General features: G+C 47.6%; 1 protein-coding gene across 1 annotated transcript in view; it reads right to left on the bottom strand.

Moving 5' to 3' along the window:
• Nucleotides 1–278: 278 nt before the first annotated feature.
• Nucleotides 279–27,090, bottom strand: part of UNC119 (unc-119 lipid binding chaperone) — a 32,530-nt gene continuing 5,718 nt past the window's right edge. The window contains exons 2-5 of the mRNA XM_029610945.1: nt 18,219–18,332; nt 6,286–6,388; nt 5,077–5,249; nt 279–4,755 (exon numbers count right to left, since the gene is read on the bottom strand). Coding sequence (XP_029466805.1) covers nt 4,643–4,755; nt 5,077–5,249; nt 6,286–6,388; nt 18,219–18,332 — 503 coding nt within the window. The 3' untranslated portion in view covers nt 279–4,642. The remainder of the gene's footprint in view (nt 4,756–5,076; nt 5,250–6,285; nt 6,389–18,218; nt 18,333–27,090) is intronic.

Below are 27,090 nucleotides of genomic sequence, written 5' to 3' on the forward strand. Positions count from 1 at the left end.
AGGAGAGCTGAGCAGAAAGAAACCTGTTGCTCTAGAGCTGCTTAACCTTTGGATGAAAGATGCACCAGGATGAATGCTCAAGCAAGCCCATACAGTTAATCCAGGTTTGGACACGGCCAACCCCCTCCCCCCCGAAACTAATAGCACCCGCAACATGCAAATGCATGTTGATGGCCCTATTAGTTATTCCCGCGCGATACAGAAAGTAAAATGTGCAGCCAAGTCGCACATTTTACTTTCAGAAATTAACGCCTGCCCAAAGGCAGGCGTTAATTTCGACTGGCATCGGGGAAGTGCACAAAAAAGCAGAAAAATATGCTTTTCTGTACACCCTCCGACTTAATATCATAGCGATATTAAGTCGGAGGCCCCAAAAGTTAAATAAAAAAAATAAAATTCGGCCCACGGGTCGAAGACGAACGCTCAATTATGCTGGCGTCCGTTTTTCGAACCTATGGCTGTCAGCGGGTTTGAGAACAGACGCCAGAAAAATTGAGCGTCGGCTGTCAAGCCCGCTGACAGCCGCCGTGCTCCTTTTACCGCGGGCCCTAATTTGCATAGGCCACCCACCTGCTTGAGCTTTCATCCTGGTGCATCTTTCACCCAGGAGAGCGGCCTGTGTGCTTGCTGGCTCTCCCGCGTGTATCGGCCTGAAGACCAGTCAGGGCTGCTGTCCTGCAGGCAGTATAATAAAATTAAAACAGCCTGCCCTCTACATGGCAACGCCTAACTGTAGCAAGCAGGAGACAGGAAATGCCCCCTTCTCTCCCCCCCCCCCCCACATATTTGAACAAATCAGAAACCCAGACACTGGACCTGCAGTTCTGGAAGTAACAGAGCTATGGGACAGCAATGGCAGGACAGATACCTCCGTGGCTCCCTGTGCTCGAGCAAGCACCTCCGTGACAGTCAAGTGCTTCGTGCCCCAGCCTCCAAGCCTTTGTCAGAGGAGAGACTGGAGCTAATCGCCTGCTTTTTCTCACTCCAAAAAGAGCAGAGGAACTTCATCCCTTCTCATGAGGATCTGGCAGCTGCCAACTTAAATCTATATTAAGTGCCACTAGCCCAGCCGAGGTGATGCTGGGGTCATTTTATCCATTATATTTGCAGGAATAAGCACACACACACACACAGGATCCTTTTGATTGTTTAGAAGTTGTGGGAACAGTTCTCCTTCACCACCTACTCCTCTATGGATATATTTTCCCCATTAGCTGGGCAGTGTCGGTGTTGCTGCCATGGCTAATACAGACACAAAAGAGCTTTATGGGAAGCGAGACGTTAGGGTTTATACGTTTACCTTCCTCCACTGTACAAGACACAGCAGCGCTGAATGCGAGGTGTTTGAAAAAATTGCTAGAATTCTGTTTGGCATGGCTGAAAGCTCCCAGGCAGCAGCAACCATCATGGACCCTAGTGTCTGTAAAACGTTCCTACTGGTGAGCGTACGAGAAAGCTGAAGTTACAAAGAACAGTAAAGTGGCTGCGCAGAGCTGCATTTAAACACTGGTTAATGCAGCTTGCAGGCACTGAGGGGGCATCTTAGAAAAGCCAAACTCACATCTTTAAACATTTGGTGGCCTTGAAGTGCCGAGAACGACCAGATTAGAAAAATGCCACTTCCAGAGCTGGCATTCAGCTGCATTTTACCAAGACCAGAGGCAAAGAGAATTTAGAAATCACTTCCACCAAAACAGAGGACTAGATTAACCACGGCAGCTGCCCAAACAGAAAGGAAACCAGCTCCAAGGAAAAGCTGCAGGAGGGAGTCTGGGGCAGGTGCAATGATGCGGATCCTGGGCAGACCAACGTCGTCTTCCCCAAGGTACCACACTTATGCTCAGACTTGCATGTGGGGATATCTGCAACACGTTGCAAGGACAGGCATCTCCTCCCAGGGCACTACGCAATGGGTACAGTCAGCTTCACGGGGCAATTCCAGGGCTCTTACACTGAGGCACAAAATCCCCAATCACTTTCTATTCAGACGATGAGCATGGAAGCACTGTAAGGCAACATTAACATGCCCTGATATCACAACCACCACCATATATTTGGGCCAGTAGAACAGAAAACCTATGGCCAGTAGACTCCTCCTCCTCGACTTGTGCTGAGCAGATGCTGCCTCCCCCCTCTCTCAGACCAGTCTAAGCTGCTAAACTCCTGCTTCCCCTCGTCTTAGATCCAGGCCAACATGGTGGCTTCTAATCTCAAGAGATTACCGAATCCTCTCGGCCTGGAAAGAGCAGTGTTGTTTAATGTCATCACGTCTTATTTCAGTATAACATTTTAAGATTCAGTTTTACTCCTATTGCTGTGACCTACAGATGTGAATCAAATACGCAGAGCAATGAGCATTCTTATAAAAGGAACAACTGCTGAGGAGGCGGCTTCTCATTAAACAAAAAATGAAATCTTCCTGTTATTCAACTTAGCTTCCAGGTTTGGAATATATTGCATACGTAATATTATTGCTTTGCCCCTCTCCTGGACCCATGCCCCTGCTGGCCCCTGAGAAGGCAGCTCTCCTTGAAGTAAAGAAAAGTCAGAGAAAGGTTCTTTACTTTTAAAGGTCAGCAGTTTCTCCAGTTGGATAATATGTATTTGCTTTAATTTTTATCATGATTAAAACATTACAAACTTAACAATGAGGTTGGGGCCACGAAGGAGTCTTATGTCCCATGTTGTCAGCTAGTCCCTTTATAAAACTACACAATTCCTTGTTTTATTATCCCTCACGAGACGGCTCCTATTCCACGGCCTCTATTCTTCAGCTCTAACTCAGCCACAACCATCCCAGCAGCTCTCCAATCCCAAAAGCAGCAGGAGGTCTGCCAAGTGGGCATGGGCTGGGTCCTTGGTATCTGGTACACAGTCTAGATATCATTACAAAAGAACCACACCCTTGCCTGCCAGAGAAGAGCAAAGCATAAACATTAGTGAGCAGCCTGAGCAGGTCACATCATGGTATACCTCAGGTATAAGAATCTGAGTCAGAGCATTTAGGACCCACCCCATAAAAATAATCAAAAGATAGTTTAGTTATACAAGTGACCTCCCTCTGAATACCCAAGAAAACAGGCATAAGACTTGGACCTGCTCATAAAAATACAAATAAACAAAAAGCAAGAAACATCCCCAATAATCAAAACAGGCAACATCCTCTGTTAAGAAGAGCATGATCAAAACATGCTGGAATCACCTTGTAGATGAGGGGCATCAATGAAGGTCCGATAACTTCCCAAAAACTATTTCAGTCACACCGGAGACTAACACAATGGTCCATTTAACATTATAGACGTCACCTTCTTCTGCCAGAGCCACACGAGCAGAAGCCCTCCAGCAGCTGAGGGAAGGGGTGGGTGGCCGTCCACTAAGCCTGGGGGTTTTTCCAAAATGCACATCACTCCCTCCATGGCTTCAGGGTGTCTAACCGTCATCCCCTCTGCCCTCCCCAGCTCGCCACCCATCATGACAAGGCATTGTGAGGATTTGACTGCTACCAAAGTTTAAGGGTCTGTCCTTTGAATATGAATACGAAGGGCGGGAGAAAATAAAAAATATACTTTCTTTACTGAGCTGCACTGACCATTAACAGAGGCTTCAGCCCGCCAAGCCTATGGTTTGTCAGAGGACCATGGCAGAATGCAACCTGGGATTGACTCTGTGCAAGCGGTGACATGAAACTGACAAGAGGGAGAGAGGGAGAGGGAAAGCAGAACAAGGATGGGGACAGGCAGGACAGCAAGACTATTGCAGACAAGTGCATACACAGAGACTGGACACGTGTTAACAGACACAAAAAGGGCTGGTGAGCTGCAGCACCAATCATCAGGAGCCAGGGCTGAAACCTTGGTGATTGGTGCTACAGTTCAGACTTTCAAGTTTATGCTAAACATACATCTTTTCTGTCTGTGAATTATTCCCAGTGAGACGTGCTCAGAGATGCCAGCACCTCTGCTGCAAAAAGATCCGGTCCCTGCAGTCAGACAGGGAAATAGCCTAGATAATTTGAGGCCCTTTGCTTTAAGATGCACAGGGCAGGAGCAGAAGATGCATTCTGGCACCTGCAGACGTGCCCTATAGAAAGGAGCTTCTCCACTGCAATAGCTTAATGTCATGATTCAGTAGTGCTGGACAGTGGAAGGGATTATGGGTTTTCTGTACATCTACAGAGCTTACAGCATTTCAAGGCAACAATCTCCGGTAGAAAGGAGCAGGAAGGTGCTGTAAAAAAGTGATTCTGGCAGGAGGGAAGACGAGCTACAGTGGCAGCTCACTGCATTCAGCTTTCCTTTACTGCACACTAAAGTCGTTATAAGAAATAAATATCAAAACAAGTATCTTCATGTGCCCAGGTTTACTGCCATGATGTGCCGAGTGCTCAGGAAGGACAACCAGCCACAGTAGCTGCCCCAATCAACACAAAAGATGCCCTGGTTCAGACGAGAGCTTCCAAGAGCCCAGTGAGGAGGGCCCCAGAACCTGTGACAACTCTCAGGGAATGGAAGATAGAGTAAGTTATGAAAAGTCTACTGCTAAGAGAGCCTGAGAGCTGAATAAATACATTGGGATCTCTGGTGGAATTGCTACAGGCAAAGCAATGCCGAGCACTGCATCATCTTCCAGTGCCGAGGAGTCCTCAAGGTCCCCCGCTGTAGGAATAATCTGCTTTATTGTGCATCACCAGCTTTTCGTCTACAAAATAGAAACTGTCCGACTGCGTCTCGTAGGGATGGAGAATCATCTCTTGAACTGTAAGAGAGGCACACAGAGAGGTCTCATATTGCCTTCCCCTTAACATGACCATCATGAGCACATGAAATTTCAGACTGCCTCCCCCACAGCATGCCTGCTGGCATCCCTTCCCCTCTCCCCCAGCACAACAATGTCACAGGTGTCAAGTCAAGGAATGGTTCAGACCAATGGGGCAGGAGATTTGTATTTAATCTTTCATGCAAGGTCTGCCCTGATGGAGGAGGGGCACTAAGCACCATCAGGGCTTCTGCTAGCCGGCTGAACCTGGATCTGAGAGTCAGAGCTGGAAATGGGCGGCCGGAGGAGGTGAATACTCACTCAGATCCTCGGAGAGCTGTGGGAACTCGTAGATATGTTCACACGTGTTCTTACTGCTGGGGATGCAGAAGCCAAACTGAAAGTCAAAGCTCTTCAGCAGCTGATTGCGGAAGTAGTGCCTCTCGATCATTCGGAACTTGTTAATGGGCCTCTCACCAACGGTGAACTCAACCCTGCAAGGAAAAGCAGCACTGCACCTGCTCAGAAATGGGCCCAAGGAAGCCCAAATAGGGATGCTACAAGACTTCAAAGCCCACACCTAATTTCCCTGTATTTGTATGCAAAGATAGTCAGATATTGTACCTACAACGAAATAAATGTGCGGCAAACAATATATACTGATCAATATAACAATTTTTAATAATACAGTCACCTCAAAGGTACATTTTTATAAATCAATCAGTTGGAAAATGAGGACCCTTACCTTTGAGGTGACTGTATTATTAAAAATTATTAAGAAATATTGATCAGTATATATTGTTTGCCGCACATTTTTTTCGTTATGTTCGTGCTGTTTACTCCGCTCTTCTTGTGAGATATTGTACCTATACAGGATTTAAAAACAATTAAATCAGGTGTCTCTGAAGACAGAACACATCCCTATGGAACCAGGCTTTCTGCAGAACGCAGGCCAACCCTCCCCCCAAATTTCTTTAACCTCTCTCAGACCCTCCTTCCAGGTGCTGCACTCCATGGAAGCTGCCTCGCGTCTGCCACTGGGGAGACTCCTACATTCACAGAATAGGGCTGGAAAGGACCTCAAAGGGTCATCTATCAGTATCCCAGACAGGCGGGCATCTAACCGATTCTTAAAATCCCCTAACAGATTGCCGCACTTGCCAGGTTAGCTTCAAGTGCTCAGCTACCTTCACAGTTAGGAAGAGCTTTCTGACATGCAACTTAAATCTCTTCTCTTGTAATATAAAGGCCGTCACGCCTCCAGCAGAAACTGAGAACTTATCACCCCGTCACGTGCTAATTCACCTCTCGACATTTAGGCTAAAGAACACTGCTCCTTCAATCTCTCCTTATAGGGCATTAGGACCCTTCTATTTATTTGCTCCAAAATTTCCTTCAAAATCTCCTCATCCCCGATATGTGGTGTCCAAAACTGGCGTATGCCAGCAAGGGTCTTAGCAATACTGAAGCAAGCAGAATGACTCGTCATTCAAGCAACACACAACACAGAATTAGAACATCTCTACTCACGTGGCTCCAACCTGCCGCAGTCTGAGGAATGCCGGAGTAAACTGATAGCGAACAAATCGGCCAGCATTGGGGTCAACATCCTTCTTATCAGACTGTTCCCGTTCTACAAGAGAAAGGAAATTAAATCTGCTTCCACAGGAAGGCTTCCTTGGTACTCACTACACATCAGGAAATATTTCTTCCTGGGAAGGGTGGTGGATGCATGGAATGCCCCCCCTGGAAGAGGTGGTGAAAATCGGGAACAGTCATGGAATTCAAAAGGGCATGTGGCAGACCCAGAGGAGCCCTGCTGGCCAGAGAACCTTTAGGAAGAAATGGGGTAACTTTTCTGATATACCTGCAGTTTACATTTAGGCTTGGGGGTGGCCTGCACAGAGCGGCAGCTGCTACCGCCCTAAAACTAAACTTAAAAAGGCATAAATAAATCAAAACTTGCTGGGCAGATTGGATGGGCCAGTTTGGTCTTCATCTGCCATCGCTATCAGCAGGAAGGCAGCAGATCCTGCAGTAACATTCTGACAAATACCTTATCAGGGGCCACGCAAAGCTGAGCGCTGACATTCAGAGCACACCAACGCACATGCCAAAGTGGTTTTTACTCCTGATGCAGTAAGCTAAGGCTATGCTAATGCACTGATTGGGAGATTACAAAGACGACATTTATTTTATTTTATTTATTTATTTAAGGGTTTCTTATATACCGAGGCACGTTTGCAAAACATCACCTCGGTTCACAATGTAACATAACTTAGCAACAAGCTTTACAATAATAACATTAACAGGTAGCGGTTAATAGGGCAGGGGATGACATTAACCTGGAAGTGTGTGTAACAAAAAGGACTTCATGCTCATAAAACGTTTCCAGCACAGAAAGCACATTTTCTGTACATCTATGCCAAGTGAAGGTCCTGGCACCAGAACTATAGCTTCTGGCTGGAGACCAACAATAGTCCTAGAAACTTTACCCCACCTCTGACCAGGCGTTAAAGTTTCCAGCGCTAAGAAAACGCGGTTAAAGCATCAGGCATCTCTGTACTGTGGGGGAGGGAAATAGCTAATGCTATCATTGCCGTTAATTTTTCATCAGATAGCACTAACTCGGGGCTTCCCAAACCCGTCCTGGGGACCCCCAGCTAGTCGACTTTTCAGGTTGTTCACAATGACTAAGCAGGAGATAAATTTGCATATCATGGAGCTGCAAATTTATTTCATGCATATTCATTGTAGATATCCTGAAACGCCAACTGGCTGTGGGGTCCCCAGGACAGGTTTGGGTTAGCTTTACATGCACCTTTGCACACAACAATGTGTGTACAACGCCTTGCATTGGGAGTAAAACGTTTGCACACAAAAAAAAAAAAAAAAAAAGTATGCACTCTGCCAAGTGCAGCTTATTATATCAGCCTCTCTATCATATGGTAGCTTTCCTGCCCCTTCAATGATCCCAGGCAAGTCTGACCACTCATCTGCTCTCTGAAGTTATGTGTGAAAGCTGTGGCAGTACAAAGGTACAAGCTGCCTGCTTGCTGGCAATACAAGCATAGAGCCAGTCAGCAATGGATATGCAGGAGAATCTACATGTATTTATTTATTTATTTGCAGTTTTTATATACCGACATTTGTTTAGTAACCTCACATCGGTTCACAATTAACAGGTACATACAATGCAGGCAGTGCATGCAAATCATGGATTTGCTGAAAACCCAAGGCCCAGAGGTGAGAGGCACAGGGCTAGAGGGTCTGGCTGTGCAGTAGCTCCTGGAAAAACAAAAAGGATGTGGGCCAGCTCCACTAGAAGAGAAGAGGGAGGGACTAGCAAGAAAGACTGTACAGGTAGTCAACCTTGCCCAAGGATTATGGAAACAGTGAAAGGCGAGAAGGAGGTGGGGGTGGAGGAGTTTACAATAAACAGTTTTAGATACTGATGGAATCAGGAACATAATTCCAAGCTGCAGGCCAATTAAAAGCAACCTGATTCAGATACCCAGAGATAATGCAACTCTACTAATTTCCAAAAAAATGACAAGAAGTGAGACAGAATGAGAGAAAGTCCAGGACCAGGCCACCAAATTCTGAAGGCACCCAAAAACTGGGACTGCCCCGCTGCCCTTCCATTTCCACTATCTTGCCTATGTGCAGCATAAAATCTTAAATCCGGCCTTGTCCAGACTGGGGTGGGTGGGTGAAGAAATAGCCACCCTCTCCCCAGTATTACACTGAACTGAAATTAGCACAGAAACAAGCACAAATCTGGGGGCCTGCTTGGGCCCCCCATGAGACTAGGAAAAGCGTTTCTAACCAGGCAGGGACTGTGAGTGACCATGGGATCTGAGATCAGGCCAAACCCGGATATTATAAGGGTCTGCATAACTTCCAAACCAGGATAGCCAAGAGTTTATTGGTACAATCATGGAATGGAAATATATAAACTGAGGCACCAGCCAGGGGAAAAATGTCTTCTTCTAAGGTTTTGCTTTATCTATTTTGGAGGATTTTTTTGCATTTATGTTTGCTTGTCTTTGCTGTCCCCTTCTACCTTCTCCTATGTGGCCAATGCAATCAGCAGATGTCATGTATCTCCACCCAACAGCAGATACTGAAGATGTTATATGGTTGTCAAAAAGTGTGGTACTCCAAGGGGGGAAAACAGAAGTGGCTAAACCAAGAAAGCAGGGAATTGTGAGTTTGAAGAAAGAGGATGTTTCAAATAATGAGAGGAAAGGAACGAGAAAACCTCATTAAGCTACAGAGACTAAGACCAGACTCAGGCAAGCAAAGAAAAACTGCTAAAGGCAGCAAAAACAGTCCCAAACAATTTCTTCATCACCAACACAACTTTAACCAAGAAGATCCAGAGCTTTTTCTAGATGCAGCAGAAAAAAACAATTACTGGGGATAGGACAATGCGGTAAAATTACTTTCTTCAACAATATTTATAGTGAAAAGGCTGCTAGATGTGGACAGACCATTAAGGAAGGGCTTCCCAAACCTGTCTGCGGACCCCACAGCCAGTCTCATGAATATGCATGAGATTCATTTGAGTCTCCATGACATGTAATTCATTGTGGATCTCCTGAAAACCCGACTGGCTGTGGGGTCACCAGGATAGGTTTGGGAAGCTTTGCATTAAAGGCACCTGGACCCTAGTACAGGCGTGGTCAACTCCGATCCTGGAGCACCACAACACAGGTCAGGTTTTCAGGAGATCCACAATGAATATACATCATAAAACCAACTAGAGGGAGCTATTTTAGATTTAATTCTTAGGGGAAAGAGGATTTGGTGAGAGAAGTAACTGTGGTGGGGCCTCTTGGCAATAGCGATCATAACATGATCAAAATTTGAACTAATGATTGGAAGGGGGACAATATGTAAATCTACAGCTCTAATACTAAATGTTCAAAAGGGAAACTGATAAAATGAGGAAAATAGTTAGAAAAAAACAAAGGTGCAGCTGTAAAGGTTAAAAAGTGTGCAACAGGTGTGGACATTGTTTAAAAATACAATCTTAGAAGCGCAGACCAGATGTATTCCATGCATTAAGATGGAAGGAAGGCAAAATGATTACCGGCATGGTTAAAAGGTGAGGTGAAAGAGGCTATTTTAGCCAAAAAAATCCTTCAAAAATTGGAAGAAGGATCCATCTGAAGAAAATAGGAAAAAGCATAAGCATTGTCAAGTTAAGTCTAAAACATTGATAAGACAGGCGAAGAGAGAATTTTGAAATGAAGTTGGCCGTACAGGAAAACACTCATAATAAAAACCATATATCTGAAGCAAGAAACCTATGAGGGAGTCAGTTGGACTGTTAGATGACCAAGAGGTTAAAAGGGCTCTTAGGGAAGATAAGGCCATTGCAGAAAGACTAAATGCATTCTATGCTTCTGTGTTTACTAATGAGGATGTTGGGGAGATACCGGTTCTGGAGATGGTTTTCAAGGGTGAGGAGTTAGATGAACTGAACCAAATCACTGTGAACCTGGAAGATGTAGTAGGCCAGACTGACAAACTAAACAATAGCAAATCACCTGAACTGGAAGGTAAGCACCCCAGGGTTCTGAAGGAACTCAAAAATTAAATTTCTGATCTATTAGTTAAAATTTGTAACCTATCACTAAAATCATCCATTGTACCTGAAGACTGGAAGGTGGCCAATGTAACCCCAATATTTAATAAGGGCTCCGGGAGATCTGGGAAACTATAGACCAGTGAGCCTGAGTTCAGTGCTGGGAAAAATAGTGGAAACTATTCTCAAGATCAAAATCGTAAAGCATATAGAAAGACATGCTTTAATGGAACAGAGTCAACATGTATTTCCCCAAGGGAAGTCTTGCCTCTCAAATCTGTTTCATTTTTTTTTGAAGAGGTTAATAAACATGTGGATAACTGTGAACCAGTAAAAGTGGTGTATTTGGATTTTCAGAAGGTGTTGGGTTTCTAAGAAAACTAAAAAAAAAAAGAGTCATGAGATAGGAGGCAATGTCCTTTCATAGATTACAAACTGGTTAAAAGCTAGGAAATAGAAAGTAGGATTAAATTGTCAATTTTCTCAATGGAAAAGAGTAAACAGTGGAGTGCCTCAGGGATCTGTACTTGGACTGGTGCTTTTTAATATATTTATAAATGATCTAGAAAGGAATAAGATGAGTGAGGTAATCAAATTTCCAGATGATGCAAAATTATTCAGAGTAGTTAAATCACAAGCGGATTATGATAGATTGCAGGAGGATCGGGCTTCCAAATGGCAGATGAAATTTAATTTGGTCAAGTGCAAGATGATGCATATAGGGAAAAATAACCCTTGCAGTGGTTACATGATGTTAGAATCCATATTAGGAGCTACCACCCAGGAAAAAGATCTAAGCATTATAGTGGAATGGTGAATAAAACAGAAAATGTCATAATGCTTGTGTATCGCTCCATGGTGAGACTGCACTTTGAGTACTGTATACAATTCTGGTCGCCGCATCTCAAAAAAGAAATAGTTGCAGTGGAGAAGGTACAGAGAAGGGCAACCAAAATAATGAAGGGGATGGAACAGTTCCCCTATGAGGAAAGGCTACAGAGGATAGGGCTGTTCAGTTTGGAGAAGATGACGACTGAGGGGAGATATGATAGAGGTGTTTAAAATCATGAGAGGTCTAGAACGGGTAAATGTGAATTGGTTATTTACTCTTTTGGATAATAGGAGGTCTAGGGGGCACTCAATGAAATTAGCAAGTAGCATATTTAAAACTAATCGGAGAAAAAAAGCAAGTTCGCCTAGCGTAAACAGTGTTTTCTGTGGCTAGCAGGGTGAATTAGCCATGTCTGGGGAACGTCCTCCTGTCCTCTAGGTGACGGAGCTCTGTGTGACTGCCTGCGTGTCCTCCCCCTGTGGTTCCCAGCTTGCCTCATATTCTATTATCCGAGCTTGTGCTGTACTGGCTGAGACTGTCCGGAGAGGTGGGCGGGTTACCATGGGTAATTCACCCTGATATCCACGGAACAACTCTTGTTTCCCTTGGATAAGCAGGCTGAATTAGCCATGTTGTCTGGGGAGTCCCAAGCTGAACGGTTGAGCGCCCCACTGGATCTCTGGCACCATGCGCAGTCCCTTCTGGTAGGCCGAGGGGAGTCTCAGCCAAGACTTTGGTTGTGGGCAGTCTCTTTGGTTGTTCTTGCTGTGAGTATAGTCCATCCCACCACTACATCTGAGGCTGTCTGCTGATTAAGGCAGTAGTGCAAAGTAAAGGTATGCAGGGATGCCCATGTGGTGACTTTACATATGTCCTGGATTGGTACGTCGTGCAGGTGGGTTATAGATGCTGCCATTGCTCTTACTTGATGGGCTCTTGGTGATGTAGCTAGAGACTCCGATCTTCTGTTGTAGAATAGGATGCATTGCGAGATTCACGATGAGGGTCCTTTTTGATACCGGGAGCCCAGGGCCATTCGGGTTAAAGGAAATGAAGAGTTGAGAGGCCCTTGACTCCAAGTGAGTGCGGCACTTGTAGTAGGCCAAGGCACACTTGCAATCCAAGGTGTACAGCCATCTCTCAGTATCAGACTTGTGCGGCTTCAGAAAGAAAATCGGCAAGTCGATGGTCTGATTGAGGAGGAAGGCCGAAACCACTTTAGGGAGGAAGGAGGGGTGTGTACGTAGTGTCACTTTATCATGGTGGAACTGTAGGTACGGTGAATAATGCACTAGCGCCTGCAGCTCGCTCACTCTCCTGGCCTAGGTGAAGGCAACTAGGAACAGGACTTTCCAGGAAAGATACCTCACATGGCAACTGTCCATGGGCGCGAAGGGCAGGAGCATCAGTTGTTCCAGAACCAAGTTAAGATCCCACAGATCCGGCGCTTTTTGGACCAGCAGGCGCAGATGCAGGATGCCCTTCATAAACTGAGACTAGTGGGTGGCAGAACACCGGGGTGCCCCCGTGAGGAAGATGGTACGCAGTGATCACGCTGACGCGTACGCTGACTGATGCTGTTGCTAATCCTGCTTGGTATAGGGAGTGGAGGTACTCCAATAGCCGTTCCGGCGGGCAGGAGAAGGGATTCACGTCGTGCTCTTCGCACCATCTTGAGTATCTGGCCCACTTGGCCTGATAATTTTCCTTGTGGACAACTTCCTGGAGCATACCATTACCTCCTGGATTGGTGGTGGTTGGTTCAGATATGATGATACTGTCCTTTCAACCTCCACACCATGAGGTGAAGTGATGGGCGTGTGGGGTGGATGAGGGATCCCCCTTCCTGTGATAGTAGATTCTCAGCCTGCCCCAGGGGCAGCGGTCATCTGACGAAGAGCAGCACCAGGTATGTGTACCACGGCTGCCGTACCCATGCCGGCGCTATGAGGATGAGGTTGGCTCTATACTTTTGCAGAACTCTCGCTATCAGCGGGTTGGGTGGAAAAGCATACAGCAGTCCTTGCTTCCACGAGATGAGGAAGGTGTCCTGTGCTATGCGATGCTTGCTGGGGTATACTGAACAAAACGCTTGCACCTTCCTGTTGCAAAAAGGTCTATGGCTGGTCAATCCCATTCTTGGAAGATTCGGTCAACTACCCCCTGGTCGAGCTCCCACTCGTGGGAGCTGAACATCCTGCTCAACTGTCCGCTCTGGCGTTCAACGCCTGGAAGAAAGGTCACCTGGAAGGAGATCCTGTCTGTATCTGCCCATTCCCAGATGCGCACCGCTTCTTGGCAAAGTTTCCGAGAACTCCTTGTTTGTTTATGTACAACATGCTGTCTGATTGTCAATATGAACCATCACTGCTTTCCCCCGTAGGGCGTCCCTGAACGTGCTCATGGCGTAATGCACCCCACGCAGCTCCAGCGGATTGATCTGCTGCGACCTTTCTTGCTGAGACCATTGCCCCTGGGTCTGCCTCTGGCCTATGTAGGCTCCCCTACCTTGTAGGGAGGCATCCATGATTAAGAAAACCTGGTGCTGTGGTTGTCGGAAGGGCATGCCCTGGTCAGTGCTCTGGACTGCAGCCACCACTGAAGATCCTTCCTCATGCTTGCAGTAACTAGCACTCGTTGTGACAAGGGATGCAAATTGTGCTTTCAGTCTGCGCATATGCAAGTGCGCATTCAGCATCACCTGAATTGCCGCTGCCATGTGGCCTAGGAGGGTCAGTACTTGCTTGGCTGGCACATGTCTGGTCACTAGCAGTTGTGCTGCCAGGGTCCTTATGGTGTGTGCCCTGGACTCTGATAGGTAGGCCCTGCCGATTCTCGTGTTGATAATTGCTCCAATGAACTGCAGAACCTGCGTTGGCTGCAGGTGCAATTTCTCATAGTTTATCAGTAAGCCCAAGTCCCCCATGCAGTCAGTAGTGATCTGCAGGCTGCATTGTAGGGCAGACTGGCTCGGGGCTCCTACCAGCCAGTCGTCGAGGTAGGGGGAATAGCTGTAGGTGGTGGGTGGCCACCACTGCCAGGCATTTGGTGAAAACTCTGGGGGAGGATGGCAATCCAAAAGGGAGCACCTTATATTGGAAATGCTGCTCCCTGACTTGGAAGCAGAGGTACTGCCAACAGGCACGGTGGATAGGAACATGGACATACTCTTCTTTCAGATCTAGCACACTCATCCAGTCGCTGGGCTGTAAGAAAGGGAGGATGGTAATCTTGATATTTTCCCTGCAATTGAACCTGTTCAGCGCTCTCAGGTCCAAGATGGGACGGAGGCTCCCCGACTTCTTGGGAATGAGGAAATATGGGGAGTAGAAGCCCCGTTGCCTCCGGGCAACAGGGATACGGCGGATGCAGTTCTGTTGAAGCAGCCTGGCCACCACCTTCTCCAGGGCCCTCTTGTCGCGTGCCCCACTCCCTCTCAGTCGTAGGGGCCGCGGAAGTGTTGGTGTACTGCTGATATTCAAAGTGTATCCTTCCTTGACAATTCAGAGCACCCAGCAGTCTATGATAATTCTCTCCCAAGCATGGTAGAAGTGGGATATTCTGCCCCCTACTGTTAGCGGTGGGGGTAAGCGAGGCATTGTTAAAAATCTAACTGTTCCTTCTCGCTGTTAGGGTCCCCAGGTCTCCGCAGGAGGTGTGTGCTGCGCTGTCAATTCCAGTTCGGTGGCTGCTGCCGCTGTGCTCCCCCTTGGGGGCTGGTACGCAGGCTGACGAAAAGTAGGGTACGCTCTACCCCCTCTGGTGCATGTGTGACCTCCGGGAGGTATGGTAGTATCTCCTCAATGATGCTCTGTCTCTCGGGGAAGTCAGGGACTGGACTGCCATGCTTTGCTCTTTTAGCTGCGCCACGCTCTTTCAGTATGTCTCTGAACAAATTGTCCGGGAAGCAGGGAAGATCAGCAAGCTTTTTGTGGACATCTTCCTGGATTGAGCTCGCTCACAACTATGTGAGCCGCCTTGCCGCAATGACTCCCACAATGGTCCTGGCCGAGGTATCAAAACGCCTCGTAGATGGAGCAGAGCAAGTGGCGCAGCCCTTCTTCCATCGCATGCAGCTGTGGCGGTGGATTCTCTCCTGGGGCAAAGGTCCCTATGAGTGGTTTCAATGATTGAAGACATTCATAAAGATACTGGGCCATGTAAAACTGATGCTGCTGGATCTGTGCATGTAGCATGCCTGCTTGACTCATCCGTTTCCCAAACACATCCAGGAGCTTGTTATCTCTCCCTGGTGAAGCATTAGAATGAAGCCTTGATTTCTTTGCTTTTCTCATCGCTGCTCCACTACAATGGAGGTGTGAGGCAACTGTACCACTGCATAGAAGGGCGACTCACACATCTGGAATTTCAGGTCGGTCTTCCTCGCTGTTGAGGATCCTGACAGCGGAGCTTTCCCTACTCTGGTCATCACCTCATCCAGCACTGCATGCGAGGGCAAAGTATCTCGAATATTTTCAGGACACCCAAGTCCTCCACTCTGGTATTTTATGAGTTCCCACATGAAGGGTGTCTCCCATCTTCTCTACAATTTTGGAGTAGTACAGGTCCTCTGGCGGGGACACTGATCACGGCTGCTCCTGTGGGGGGTCCGAAGGGTACCCAGTGGATGACTCCAGGGATGTGGTATCTTGATTCAGAAAGTGAGAGGCTCTGTTGGGACTCTTGCAGGGGGCTTCTAGGCTGCTGTCTGGCATCACGAGGCCCTGTAGGTGCTACAGCCTTAGTGGTCTTCTCCACTCTCCACTGTGCCTTGTTCCACTGAGGACAAGAACTGAGCTCGGATCTGAGATATTTGTGTCATTGGCTGGGATGTTAGCATCCCCTGTGGCTCTGGTTGTTGACCCCTTCCTCTGGGGGGGGGAACTGCTGCTAGCAGAATAATCGGAGTCTGGGCCTCTGGGTCAGGCCGTTGTGCACTCCACCCTGGGGCCTGGCCTGTCTCTCTTCTCCAGGGGCTCTTGGAGGTGCAACCCCTCTGGCTTGCGCCTGGAGGTCGCTGATAGATCCGAGAAGATCTGTGACAAGTAAGATGACCCCGATGATCCGTGCATGGATACTGGTTCCACATCTGAGGAGCCAAGTTCTAAGTCTGGCACAGAGTCTCCCTGTATCACTGGTGGCCACATTGCCGTCAATGAGTGCCCTTCTGTTGGTGAACATGTGGGACTATTATGGTCTATAGGCTTTATGGCTTTCGATGTACCATTCCTGGATGTATGGTGCTTTGACATTGATTCTTTGCGTCAGCTAAGACTCTCCGACTCCCCGACGCTGCATCGGGTTTCTTCCTCTTTGATGCATGTGCGTCAGCGTGGCATTGTGCGTCAAGCGTCACGTCGGGTGCGTGCATTGGGCGGCTGCGATGTACTTGCATCGCCGGAGCCCTGCCCGGGTCTCACTTCTCGCGGATCTTCCGACACTCCATGCATCGATGCGGTCTGAGCATGCATTAGCGAGGCCCCTGGGTCGCCTGATGGGCCTACCAAGGCAACACTCTTCCCTTCTTATCTTCGGGGGTTCCTGACTGTATATATCCATGAGCTGGTTCTGGGGCATATGAGCCAGAGGCTGCCTCCCTCAGCTTTTCTATCTTCGCCAGCCACTGCTTCCTTGCTCTCAGGGACATGCGACCGCAGTTGGATGGTTCATGGTCCAGTCCTAAACAGAGGTAACAGAGCACATGGGCATCTCTTGCTGACATAATCTTGCTGCACTGGCAGAATATAAAGCCAGGCAGTCTAGGCATTGCTGCCCTTCTGTATCCACAGCAAACAAGAGAAAACTACTGGTATACTCGTAGCCTATCACTGGCAACACTAACTGAGGAGCTCCACAAGCAGCCTGCACCATGGAGAAAACTAGACTGAGGCAAACTGGGAACCGCAGGGGAAGGACACTCAGGCAGGCACACAGAGCTAGAGGACCGGAGGACATTCCCCAAACATGGCTAATTCAGTCTGCTTATGCAGTTAGTGTAGCTGGGTTTAAAAAAAAAGGTTAGGATATGAGATTTTTTACCTGTAAAGTACCTTCCAGGTACACCTGGCCAGAATCTACATCACTAAACATTTATACGTATTTTGATGATTTAATGTAACCGAAACTTAATGGCACCTGTTAGAATGTACTATAATACGCTTACTCCAACATTACTTATGTGCCTACATGTAAACTGTTGCGATGGTATAGAAAAGACTTTAAATAAATAAATAAATAATAAATTTTGAGAAGTCCATTAACTGCTATTAATCAAGTTGACTTAGGAATAGCCACTGCTATTTCTGGCATCAGTAGCATGGGATCTACTTAGTGTTTGGGTACTTGCCAGGTTCTTGTGGCCTGGAATGGCCACTGTTGGAAACAGGATGCTGGGCTCGATGGACCCTTGGTCTGACCCAGTATGGCAACTTCTTATGTTCATTATGGATATCCTGAAAACCAGACCATTTTGTGGCACTCCAGGACCGGAGTTGCCTACTCATGCCCTATCATTAAGCAAAATCGGTTAAAAAAGGAATCATCATCATCTGGGCACCAGTTCCAGATGAGTTTCCTGCACAGGCTGTTTGGGGTTTGAGGGAAGTGACTGCTTTACTATACTTTGATTATTCAGGAATCAAGCTCCTCAGACTGATCAGTCAGGTGGAGTCCAGGAAAAACACTGAAAACCATCATAGAGAAGGAGCTGGGGGAATGCTTAGCAAGATGCAGCACAGGCTCAGGAGCAGGTCCTGTCACCCCCCCAGGCTTTTCCAAAAATGTTACAAATACACCTGCTGTGGGAAAGGGGACAGTTTGCAGACGCATTTGATATGGTTCCTCCTGAGATTTACATGTGGGTTAGAAAATGACTGAAAGGGGAGGGGGGTCTACAAAGGATCACAATCAACTAACAAGATATCAGATTAGTTGGGATTACATTACAAGCACAAGGAGAGAATTCCCTGCTGGAGGTCACAGATCCCGGGGGGGTTGTCTCTAGCTTGATACCTGGAAACAGAATGATGGTCTCACCTGAGGCTGGCGGTTTGGTGATTTCAAACAGGACTGTACCGGATTCCATGTCACGAATTTTGAATCTGGTAAAATCAATCTTGTAAATGTTCTCTTCTGGGGAGCACAAATAATCTATGGAAAAAGAAAAAAAAATAATATGTGGGGTGTTAACAGAGGATGGTTCTTTAGTGTCAAGTCTCACTCATGAATTACTTCAATTACACAGGTGTACCTCTCACGGCTTGGTTGGCCATCATGGAGCGTGATCCCCAGATGCACACACAATGCCCAGCCCAGCCCTCTGACCTCTTCAGCCAGCAGCTGGGTAGTGCGTCAGGCTAAAGAGGCTTAAAGTGTGCAAGGAAAGATGTCACGCTCACTGCTTCCCCGCAGCACCCACCACAAGCGAGGACCCTCTCTCTCAGGAATTAATTTTATTAGCCCTCACCGGAGAAGATGGGAGAAGATGGCAGTTATCACCAGCCAATCTCTTACTTACCAGTCCCCAACACTGGGACTTTTATCAGCTGGCTAAAGGAGTAGCCCATCTGGAAGAGTTAGTTACCAACGAACCACACTAAACAATGGCAAAAACAGACATGCGATTCCATGACACCCTCTTCCTACCAGACGCTGGCAAGAAAGGACTCTCCACAGAGCAGCTGCATGCAGGCAGGGGACAGACAAGTTTGGGGTACCCCAAATCCCAAAGTTGGATCAAGTTGATGGCTGGCCTGCAGCATAGGAAAGGAAGATGGAATAACTATTGCTCTAAATGTGCCTGCTGTGATCTTTAGCTCAGTAACCTTAAATTATGTAGGAGAGGTATCTGCCTGGGCCTACGGAGACAGGCGGCCTTTTGTAGGTGTCTTCCCAAAACATACTCTGCCTGAGATCACAGATAAAATGAGAGGACCATTTCAAACAAACAATCTGGAGTGTGGCAAGGATCATCTCTGCACAGAGCATAGCTAGCCATGCCCCATCTCTCCAGTCTAATTCATGCCATAGCACCCACCTTCAGCCTCTTGAGACCAATCTCCCCCCTGCTCTGGAACTATAGAAACATGAACTTCCAAAAAATGTTCAATTTCTTAATCAAGAAATTTGGATTAAAGCAAAGAATCTTGCTTTCAACTGGATCCTAGCAACAGAGGGAGGTAATAAAGTGATTTACTGGAGATCACAGAGTCTGTGAGAGGGGACCACCTTGGTCTCACAGCCCTGTATCCTCTGCCTACACAGCTGTCTAGTGCATTCCCCTCACTCACACACTCAGCTCTGTTCTGCTTTTAGGTGCAATGCCCAGAACCTGGGACTAAATCCTGTTTTCAAACAGGCGCTCCTACGGATCATAGTCCCTTTTTCCTCACGAAGCTTCAAGAGAGTCTTCGCCCCTAAGGGAATTGGAGGATATGCATACAGAAGACCCTTGCCCCAATTACGAGCAAGGGCATCCAAGACTGGTTTGCCATCTGATCTGAGACGTGCTCTTGATCAGCCAATTGTCCAGATATGGGAACACTTGCACTCCTAGTCTGCAGAAGTGTGCCGCCACCATGGATAGGCATTTTGTGAAGGCATGTGTTACTGACAAGCCCAAATGGCAACACCCGGTTCTGGAAGTGCTGTTTTCCCATTACTAAATCGGAAATACTTCCTGTGAGCAGGGAAGATCTTGATATGGATGTATGCACCTTTTAGGTTGAGGGAGCATAGCCAGTCCTCTTTTTGCAAGAGGGGGAATCAAGGTGCCCAGGGAAATAATCTTGAACTTTTCTTTTTTTTTTTTTTTAGAAACTTGTTCAAGGCCTTAGGTCTAGGATGGGATGCAGTCCTCCTGTTCTCTTTGGAATCAGGAAATACCTAGAGTAGAAATCCTGCCCTCTTTGCCCTGGTGGTTCAGGCTTGACCGCTCTGGCTGTTAAAAGGGAGGAGAGCTCCGCTAGTAGCACCTCCTGATGCGCTACCAGCCCCTAAAATGGGCATGGAGGGCAATTTGGCAGAAAACCCAATAAGTTCAATTGGTACTCTAAAGGACAGAACCCACTGGTCCGAGGTTACACTGGGCCAACCAGTTCACAAAGAACCACAGCCTTCCCTTAACTGGAGGGTCCATCAGCCTGGGTCTGGGCAAATGGCTTATGCTCCCTACGGCCAGTCAAAACCTTGTCTCTGGAGTTGACTGAGGAGTCAGCTGGGGCTTATGGGCTCTCTACTGCTTGGATTGGCCGAGGGAGCCCTGATGGTAATGACGAGAGCAAGGAGGCAAAGAATAGTACTTCCTTTGGTGAAAGACTTCCTTGGCCCAAGTCTCGCCAGCCTCATGGATGAGGAGGGCGGGTCCGGAATACTGGTGGAGAGTTGTTGGAGGTTTCATGGTGGTCCAGAAGTTGGATCCAGCATCCCGCCTCCTATCTCCGAAGAGATTCTCTCCAGTACACAATGTGTCAGCAAGTCATTTCTGTACTCTGGTCGAAGATCAGAGGCCCGCAGCCATGTCATTCTGCAGGTACCAATTCCTGCTACAGAGACTCTTGATGCTGTCTTGAACACATCATAGGTCACATGGACCTCGTGTTTTCCGCACTCCTTGCCCTTATGCATCAGCGACACAAGCGTGTCTTGCTGCTGTTGAGACAGCTGCTCAAACACCTCCTGCACCTGCTTCCAGATATGCCGCAAATACTGGTTCATATAGAGCTGGTAGGTGGCAATGAGCATGGTACCTTTAAATACCTTTCTCCCAAGAGCATCCATTGTTCTATGGTCCTTCCCTGGGGGAGCCAAGGAATGAATCTGAGAGTACTTGGCCCTCTTGAGGGCGGATTCGAACACCACCGACTGGTGGGGCAGCTGACGCTTATCAAATCCGGCAGCCTTCTGGATGAGGTAAACCCTGTTTGTCTTCTTATTGATGGGAGGCACTGTGAGAAGGTGTTCCTATATCCTCAGCAACAACTCCTTAAGGAATCTTGTCTATTGGGACTGCCATGATCTCTTTAGGAAGTTTCATGAACATGAGATTCTCAAGCATTTTGTGCCTGGCATCTTCCTTGGTCAATAAATGAAAAAGGATGGTTTCCGCCACCACCTTCACAAACCCTGCGAAGGTCAAGTCCTCAGACAGATTTCCTTCGCTCCTCTGGAGAAGGGTCTGAAGGGAGGCCATCAGAGCCCTCAAAGAATGACACCGAATAGTCATCCCCCAGGGGTCATAGGATTCCTCATCCTCACTGAAGGCAACAGGGGATGGGTCCCTAGCTGCTTGGCCTATGTCCAGAGGTGCAGGCACTGGTAGAACTGGACAGGGGATGGCAGGCCTTAGAGTCTCCGCTGGCCTCTGTGGAGCTTCCTTGGAGGAGGAACTGGCGACGACCATCATATTGATAGGGAGAGGCCTCTATGCCCAGTCAGGCACTGCTGTTATCCCAGGAACAGACACTAACTAGTGCCACAGGACTCACACCTTGTAGCGCATGGTCCACCTCTAGCTGGATTCGAGGCTCCAGTTCTTCCTCAATCATTGCCAATGCCAAGACAGACTGGGAGGAAGGATCTTCCTTAGAACCTCTAGGTAGATCTGTGACTGGCATCAGGACCGGTGGAGACCATCTCAAACCCCTGGCACCAATGGAGGATTGGCACTCATCTCCACAGGAATACTTTGGGGGCTTCACGGCAAAAGTCGGTGCCTCCTTGAGCCCGGCATTGTGCACTGACTGGGAGGCTTTCCTTGATGCTTGGCCCAGTCCTTCCCCGGTGCCAAGGCCAATGATGAAGAACTGATGTCCTTGGCCTGGAGGAGATAGACAATGGTTTGTCTCCAGAGTCTGTCTGCCAGCACGACATCGATGGAACCAATGGTCTCCACTGATGTAGATGGCTCGGTGTCCATCTGTGCGGCTTAGTCCTTTGATGCCACCGATGCTAACGGCTCTGACTTCTTCGACCTGAAGAGTTGCTCCATCTTGTTGAGTTGAAGTCTATGTCCTTTCGGGGTCTTCTGGGTGCATAATCGGCAATCCCAGATGTCATATGCAATGCCCCTAGGCAGAGGGCATAAGTCTCATGAGAATCCATAATGGACATGGTCCTCGGGCATCAGAGGTATCGCTGAAAAGCGGAAGTGGTCATGATGGGCGAAACAAAAGAAGTACTAACAGAAAATGATGGTGGCAGGACATCGATGGCCGGCAGGCACTGATGCACTGCTGCCACGGGGGAATCGACCACGAAAGGAAACTTACCTGAATCGCTGAAAACCTCGATTAGGAGACACTATGGGAAGGCACAGAGGGACCCAGTGATGGAACAACGAGAAAAACCCCATGAAAAACGTGAGAAAACACAAACTTTTTCCACAAGGCCAAAAAACAGCCAAAGTGAGCTCATTCACATCGCGATGCTTACAGCTTTGCGGAAAAAAAAAAGACTGGAGCGGGAACCTGCATGGACACATGCTCAGTGTGCCTAGTCAAAAAAGTTCTAGAAACTTTGACATAAGTTTTCCGCATCAGAGCTCCATCTGATGATGTCACCCACGTATGAGGACTACCATCCTGCTGGTCCTCGGAGAAGCAACAATACCAGGATCCGCCCAGTGTGCCACAAGATGATTAGCATCAGAGTGGATAAGGCAATGGGAAGGGAACTTCCACAGGAAAGTTTGTACTGAAATGAAAAATGTTAAGTCACAAAGGGCAGGACTTTGCTGGTTCTAGAGACCACTAGATCATTCGTGAGCTGCAGAATATTGTATTGGGCCAACGTAATCTTATGATGCTGCAGTCCTTGAAAACACAGGCCCCTTCTTCAGATGTGGCATAAAGATGCATAAATCCAAGACTGTAGTACACAGGTGATGTATCGATGTGCATGAAGCAGGAAAGATGCCAGAGTCAGAGGGGTTGCATGGGTACACAAGGAGAGGCACAACCAGCAGAAAAAGGTGATCATGCCTCAGTCCAGGTCACCTAGAATACTGTGTTCAATCCTGGAGACTGAAAGGAGGCAGCAGTCCAGAGAGAGGCTTCCAAAATGCTGCTGCAGGTCTGCACCAAAAGAGAAAAGAGACGAGACAAGGGAGTATGATACAGACATTCAGATACCACAAAGTGAAGTTCTAGAACAAGGATGTCATAGTTTGAGGAAGAAATGGAGCAGCCTCTGGAGTAACATCAGAAAAGGGTAGTGGACTGGTAGAGAAAAAAAAAAGTAATGGTAAGAGAATTTGAGAAATCCTGTGCTAAGCAGAGAAGATCCCTAGTGGTGAGAATGTGAAGGTAGAGCTCTGGCCTTTATGTGCCTCTGCAAGCACATGCTAATATTAATCTACTTCAGAGCCCCAGTCCAATATTACAGCAGCCTGAGCAACAACTCTGGCATGTTAAGGACCCAACACATCTTCATTTAATTGTTATTGCAGTCTAAACAAAAAACGAGAGCCTCTATAGTGGATCCCACTATAATGAAATTGACAAACCATAATTAGGGATACACAAATCTGTGCCAAAATCTGATGTCCGGTATTACTTATAATGGGTAATAGTCCAATATCACCCTGGAGCGAGAATGCACTCAACGCATATATTGTAGACACCAGAAGCGCAAATAAATCCTTTTTGGTCACAGTTCAACACTTGTAATGTATTTATTTTCAATACGGTGACTCCTTTCAGTAAAACAGTGTTATACAGCAATCCCCAACACGGCCCCGTGTTTCGCCAGTCCGGCTGCTTCGGGGGGGGGGGGGGGGGGGGGCAATTTTTAAAATTGACTAATGCACAATAACTGGGTAAGCAAGGCAGACATAGAAACCATTCACAAACATACCTGTGACATGAACTGTCTCAAGTTAAATCAGGAGCACTTTGAGCAAACTTAAGTAACAGAATTTAAACCCTGCTGGTGGATTTGGCGCGAATTATAATGGGTAATAACCATTTTAGGCTAAAACTCGATTAAAAGACAAGTACTGCTTTGCTCTATTTAAAGCTCTTTTTTTGATTTTTTGTTTTCTTATGCAAATAAAATACAAAACCCTTTATTCTTAGAAAAAATTCAAGGTGCTTGTCCTGAATAAATAGTCCTTCCGATACAAATTTCAGAGTGCAGCAGCTCTATTATTTATCGTGTTTGCTTGTCCATTTGTAGCTGTTGTATTTAAAAAATGATCAGAAGACATCCCTGCCCGACACTGGCAGTGTTTTGACGCGTTGCATCTGCGTTAGGGGCCAGAGGGCTGCTAGAAGACATTGGGACACCTCCTGTTTGCAATGTAACCCCATCATTAGAAATATGCAAAAAAGGGGTCTCTGCATGACAGAGCCTGCAACTCCAAAATATGCCTGGCTGAACAAATTGCCATGAGAAAAACACAGTCTTCAAGGTCAGGTCCTTCAACATCGCTATTCTCAAGGGCTCAAAGGACAATCCACAAAGAACCAAATGGAGGCTCCAATCGGGACACAATTTCTACATCGGACGCAAATGCTTCACTCCTTTTAGAAAATGAACCACATCAGTGTAGAAGGCTAACCACTTCCCTCGCACCTTGCCCCTAAGGGACCCCAAAGCAGACACCTGTACACGGAGTGAATTAAAGGCCAATCCCTTTGACGAGCCCTCCGGCAAAAATGATAAAATCTGGGGCACGTCCACTGAAAGGGGATCTAGCTGGCGCTACAGACACAAGGACTCAAAAAAGACCTCCACACTCTGGCATACACTACGGAGGTCGAGGGTCACCATACCTAGAGGAGGATAGAAATCACCTGTCCCAAATAGCCCTTCAGATGCAAGCGTCACCTGTCAAAAGCCGAGCCGTGAGACAAAAGTGATCAGATCCGAAAATATGGGTCCCTGTCATAGCAAGTGAGGCAGGTGAGCCAACCTGAGGGGTCCTCGACCGCGAGAAACACGAGATCCGCTAACCAAGGACGACGTGGCCACTCTGGTGCCATCAGCATCACCGATCCTGGATGAAACTCTATGCGCCGAAGAACGCGTCTGATGAGGGACCACAGGGGATACAGTAGAATCCCCATCGGCCAAGGGCACACCAAAGCATCCAAGCCTACCGAGCCAATCTCTCTTTTGCGACTGATAAACCTTGTTTTTGCGTTAGCCTGCGTCACCATCAGATCCAGTTGACGTACGCCCCTTCTGGCATAGATGCAATCCCAAGCTTCCAGGGACAATTCCCATTTCCCCGGGTCCAACTGTTGGCTGCTGAGGAAATCTGCATGCACATTATCCAAACCTGCAACGAGATGCAGCTATCCCTTCCAGATGGAGCTCTGCCCAGGCAAACAACTGACAAGATGCTAGTACCACTGCATGGCTCTTCATCCCACCTTAGTGGTTGATGTATGCCACTGTCATTGCTTTGTCTGGAAAAACATGGACCATCCTGTCTTTGATCCAGGGGAGAAACACCTCCAATGCCTGAACCACCCTCGTTTCCAGGCAATTGATGGTCCAGGCTCTCTCCTCCGCCGATCGCAGGCCCTGGGCTGAATGCCCCAGGCACACTGCACCCCAACCTTGAAGACTGGCGTCTGTGGTCACTACCACCCAGTCCGGGGTCTCCAGATCCACACCCTTCTCCAGGTTGGGGCATGATAGCCACTACGACAGACTGGATCTGGATTCCTGTAGGAGAGGTAAACGCAGATGATACTCCACCTGGATAAAAGCGCGCTCTGCAACGGTCTCATGTGTGCGAATGCCCACAGGACCAAACCCAACGTGGAAGCCATGGATCCCAGAACCTGCAAATAGTCCAAGGCTGTTGGCACTGAAAGATGAAGCAGCTGAGTGACCTGTGCCTGGCAACTTGGTCTCTCTGTTGGGGGTCAAAAACATTCTGCCCCACTGGGAATTAAATAGCACCCCCAGATACTCCAGTGACTGAGAAAGAACTAAGTGACTCTTTGCCACATTTATCACCCAACCTAGTGACTCTCTGGTCAACCTCTGACACTTTTCCTCCATCTTTGCTTGAAATCAGCCAGTCGTTCAAATATGGATGGAACACCACTCCCTCTCTGCGAAGGGCTGCTGCTACCACTATCACCTTTGTGAAGGTCCGAGGTGCTGTGGCCAACCTGAAGGGGAGGGCCTGAAATTGAAAATGTTGGCCCAACACCTTGAAATATAGGAACCTTTGATGCTCCTGCCAAATGGTAATATGGAGATATGCCTCAGTCAGATCCAATGACACCAAGAACCCTCCTCTGCGAACCGCTGCCATTACTTTCCTTAACGTTTCCATCTGAAAACGTGGCACTCGAGGAGTTCTGTTTACCTTCTGCAAGTAGAGGATGGGCCAATATGTGCCTTCCTTTCTTGGCACTATAAAGTAAATGGAATACCTTCCTCATCCCTGTTCATCCTTCGGAACAAGAATGATGGCGTAACAGCCTCTGCAGAGTCCCCTGGACGGTCTCCCGCTTTTTCTGAGACACGGGATTCCCGAAAGGCTTCCCTGACAGGATGAGAGAATTCTAGTGCGAAACCATCGCGAACCACCTCTAATACTGGCCCACTCCTCGTAAAAGCTAGATAATCTTCCCCCTTCTGCTTCTACAGAAGAATGGGCTAAGTTGGCTTCATTGCGAAGATTTTCCACCACCAGCCCCCTTGGCCAGCACTGCCCCTGGCGGGTCTACGGGATCCTCGAAAGGACTGCTGACATTCTGCTAACTGCTTAGTCCCTGTCCCGGAGATGGGCTTGCCAGAACGGAACCTACACGAAATCCCGAAACCGGGGCAGAGGCGGAAAACCTCTCTTGCCGGACTTTTGGTCCTCTGGTAACTTATTTCCCTTGGACTCTCCCAAAGTTTTCATCAGCTGATCCAAATCCTCCCCAAACAGGAGTTTTCC

This window comes from Rhinatrema bivittatum, chromosome 8, assembly GCF_901001135.1.
Source record: "Rhinatrema bivittatum chromosome 8, aRhiBiv1.1, whole genome shotgun sequence".
In the NCBI taxonomy this organism is placed as follows: Eukaryota; Metazoa; Chordata; class Amphibia; order Gymnophiona; family Rhinatrematidae; genus Rhinatrema; species Rhinatrema bivittatum.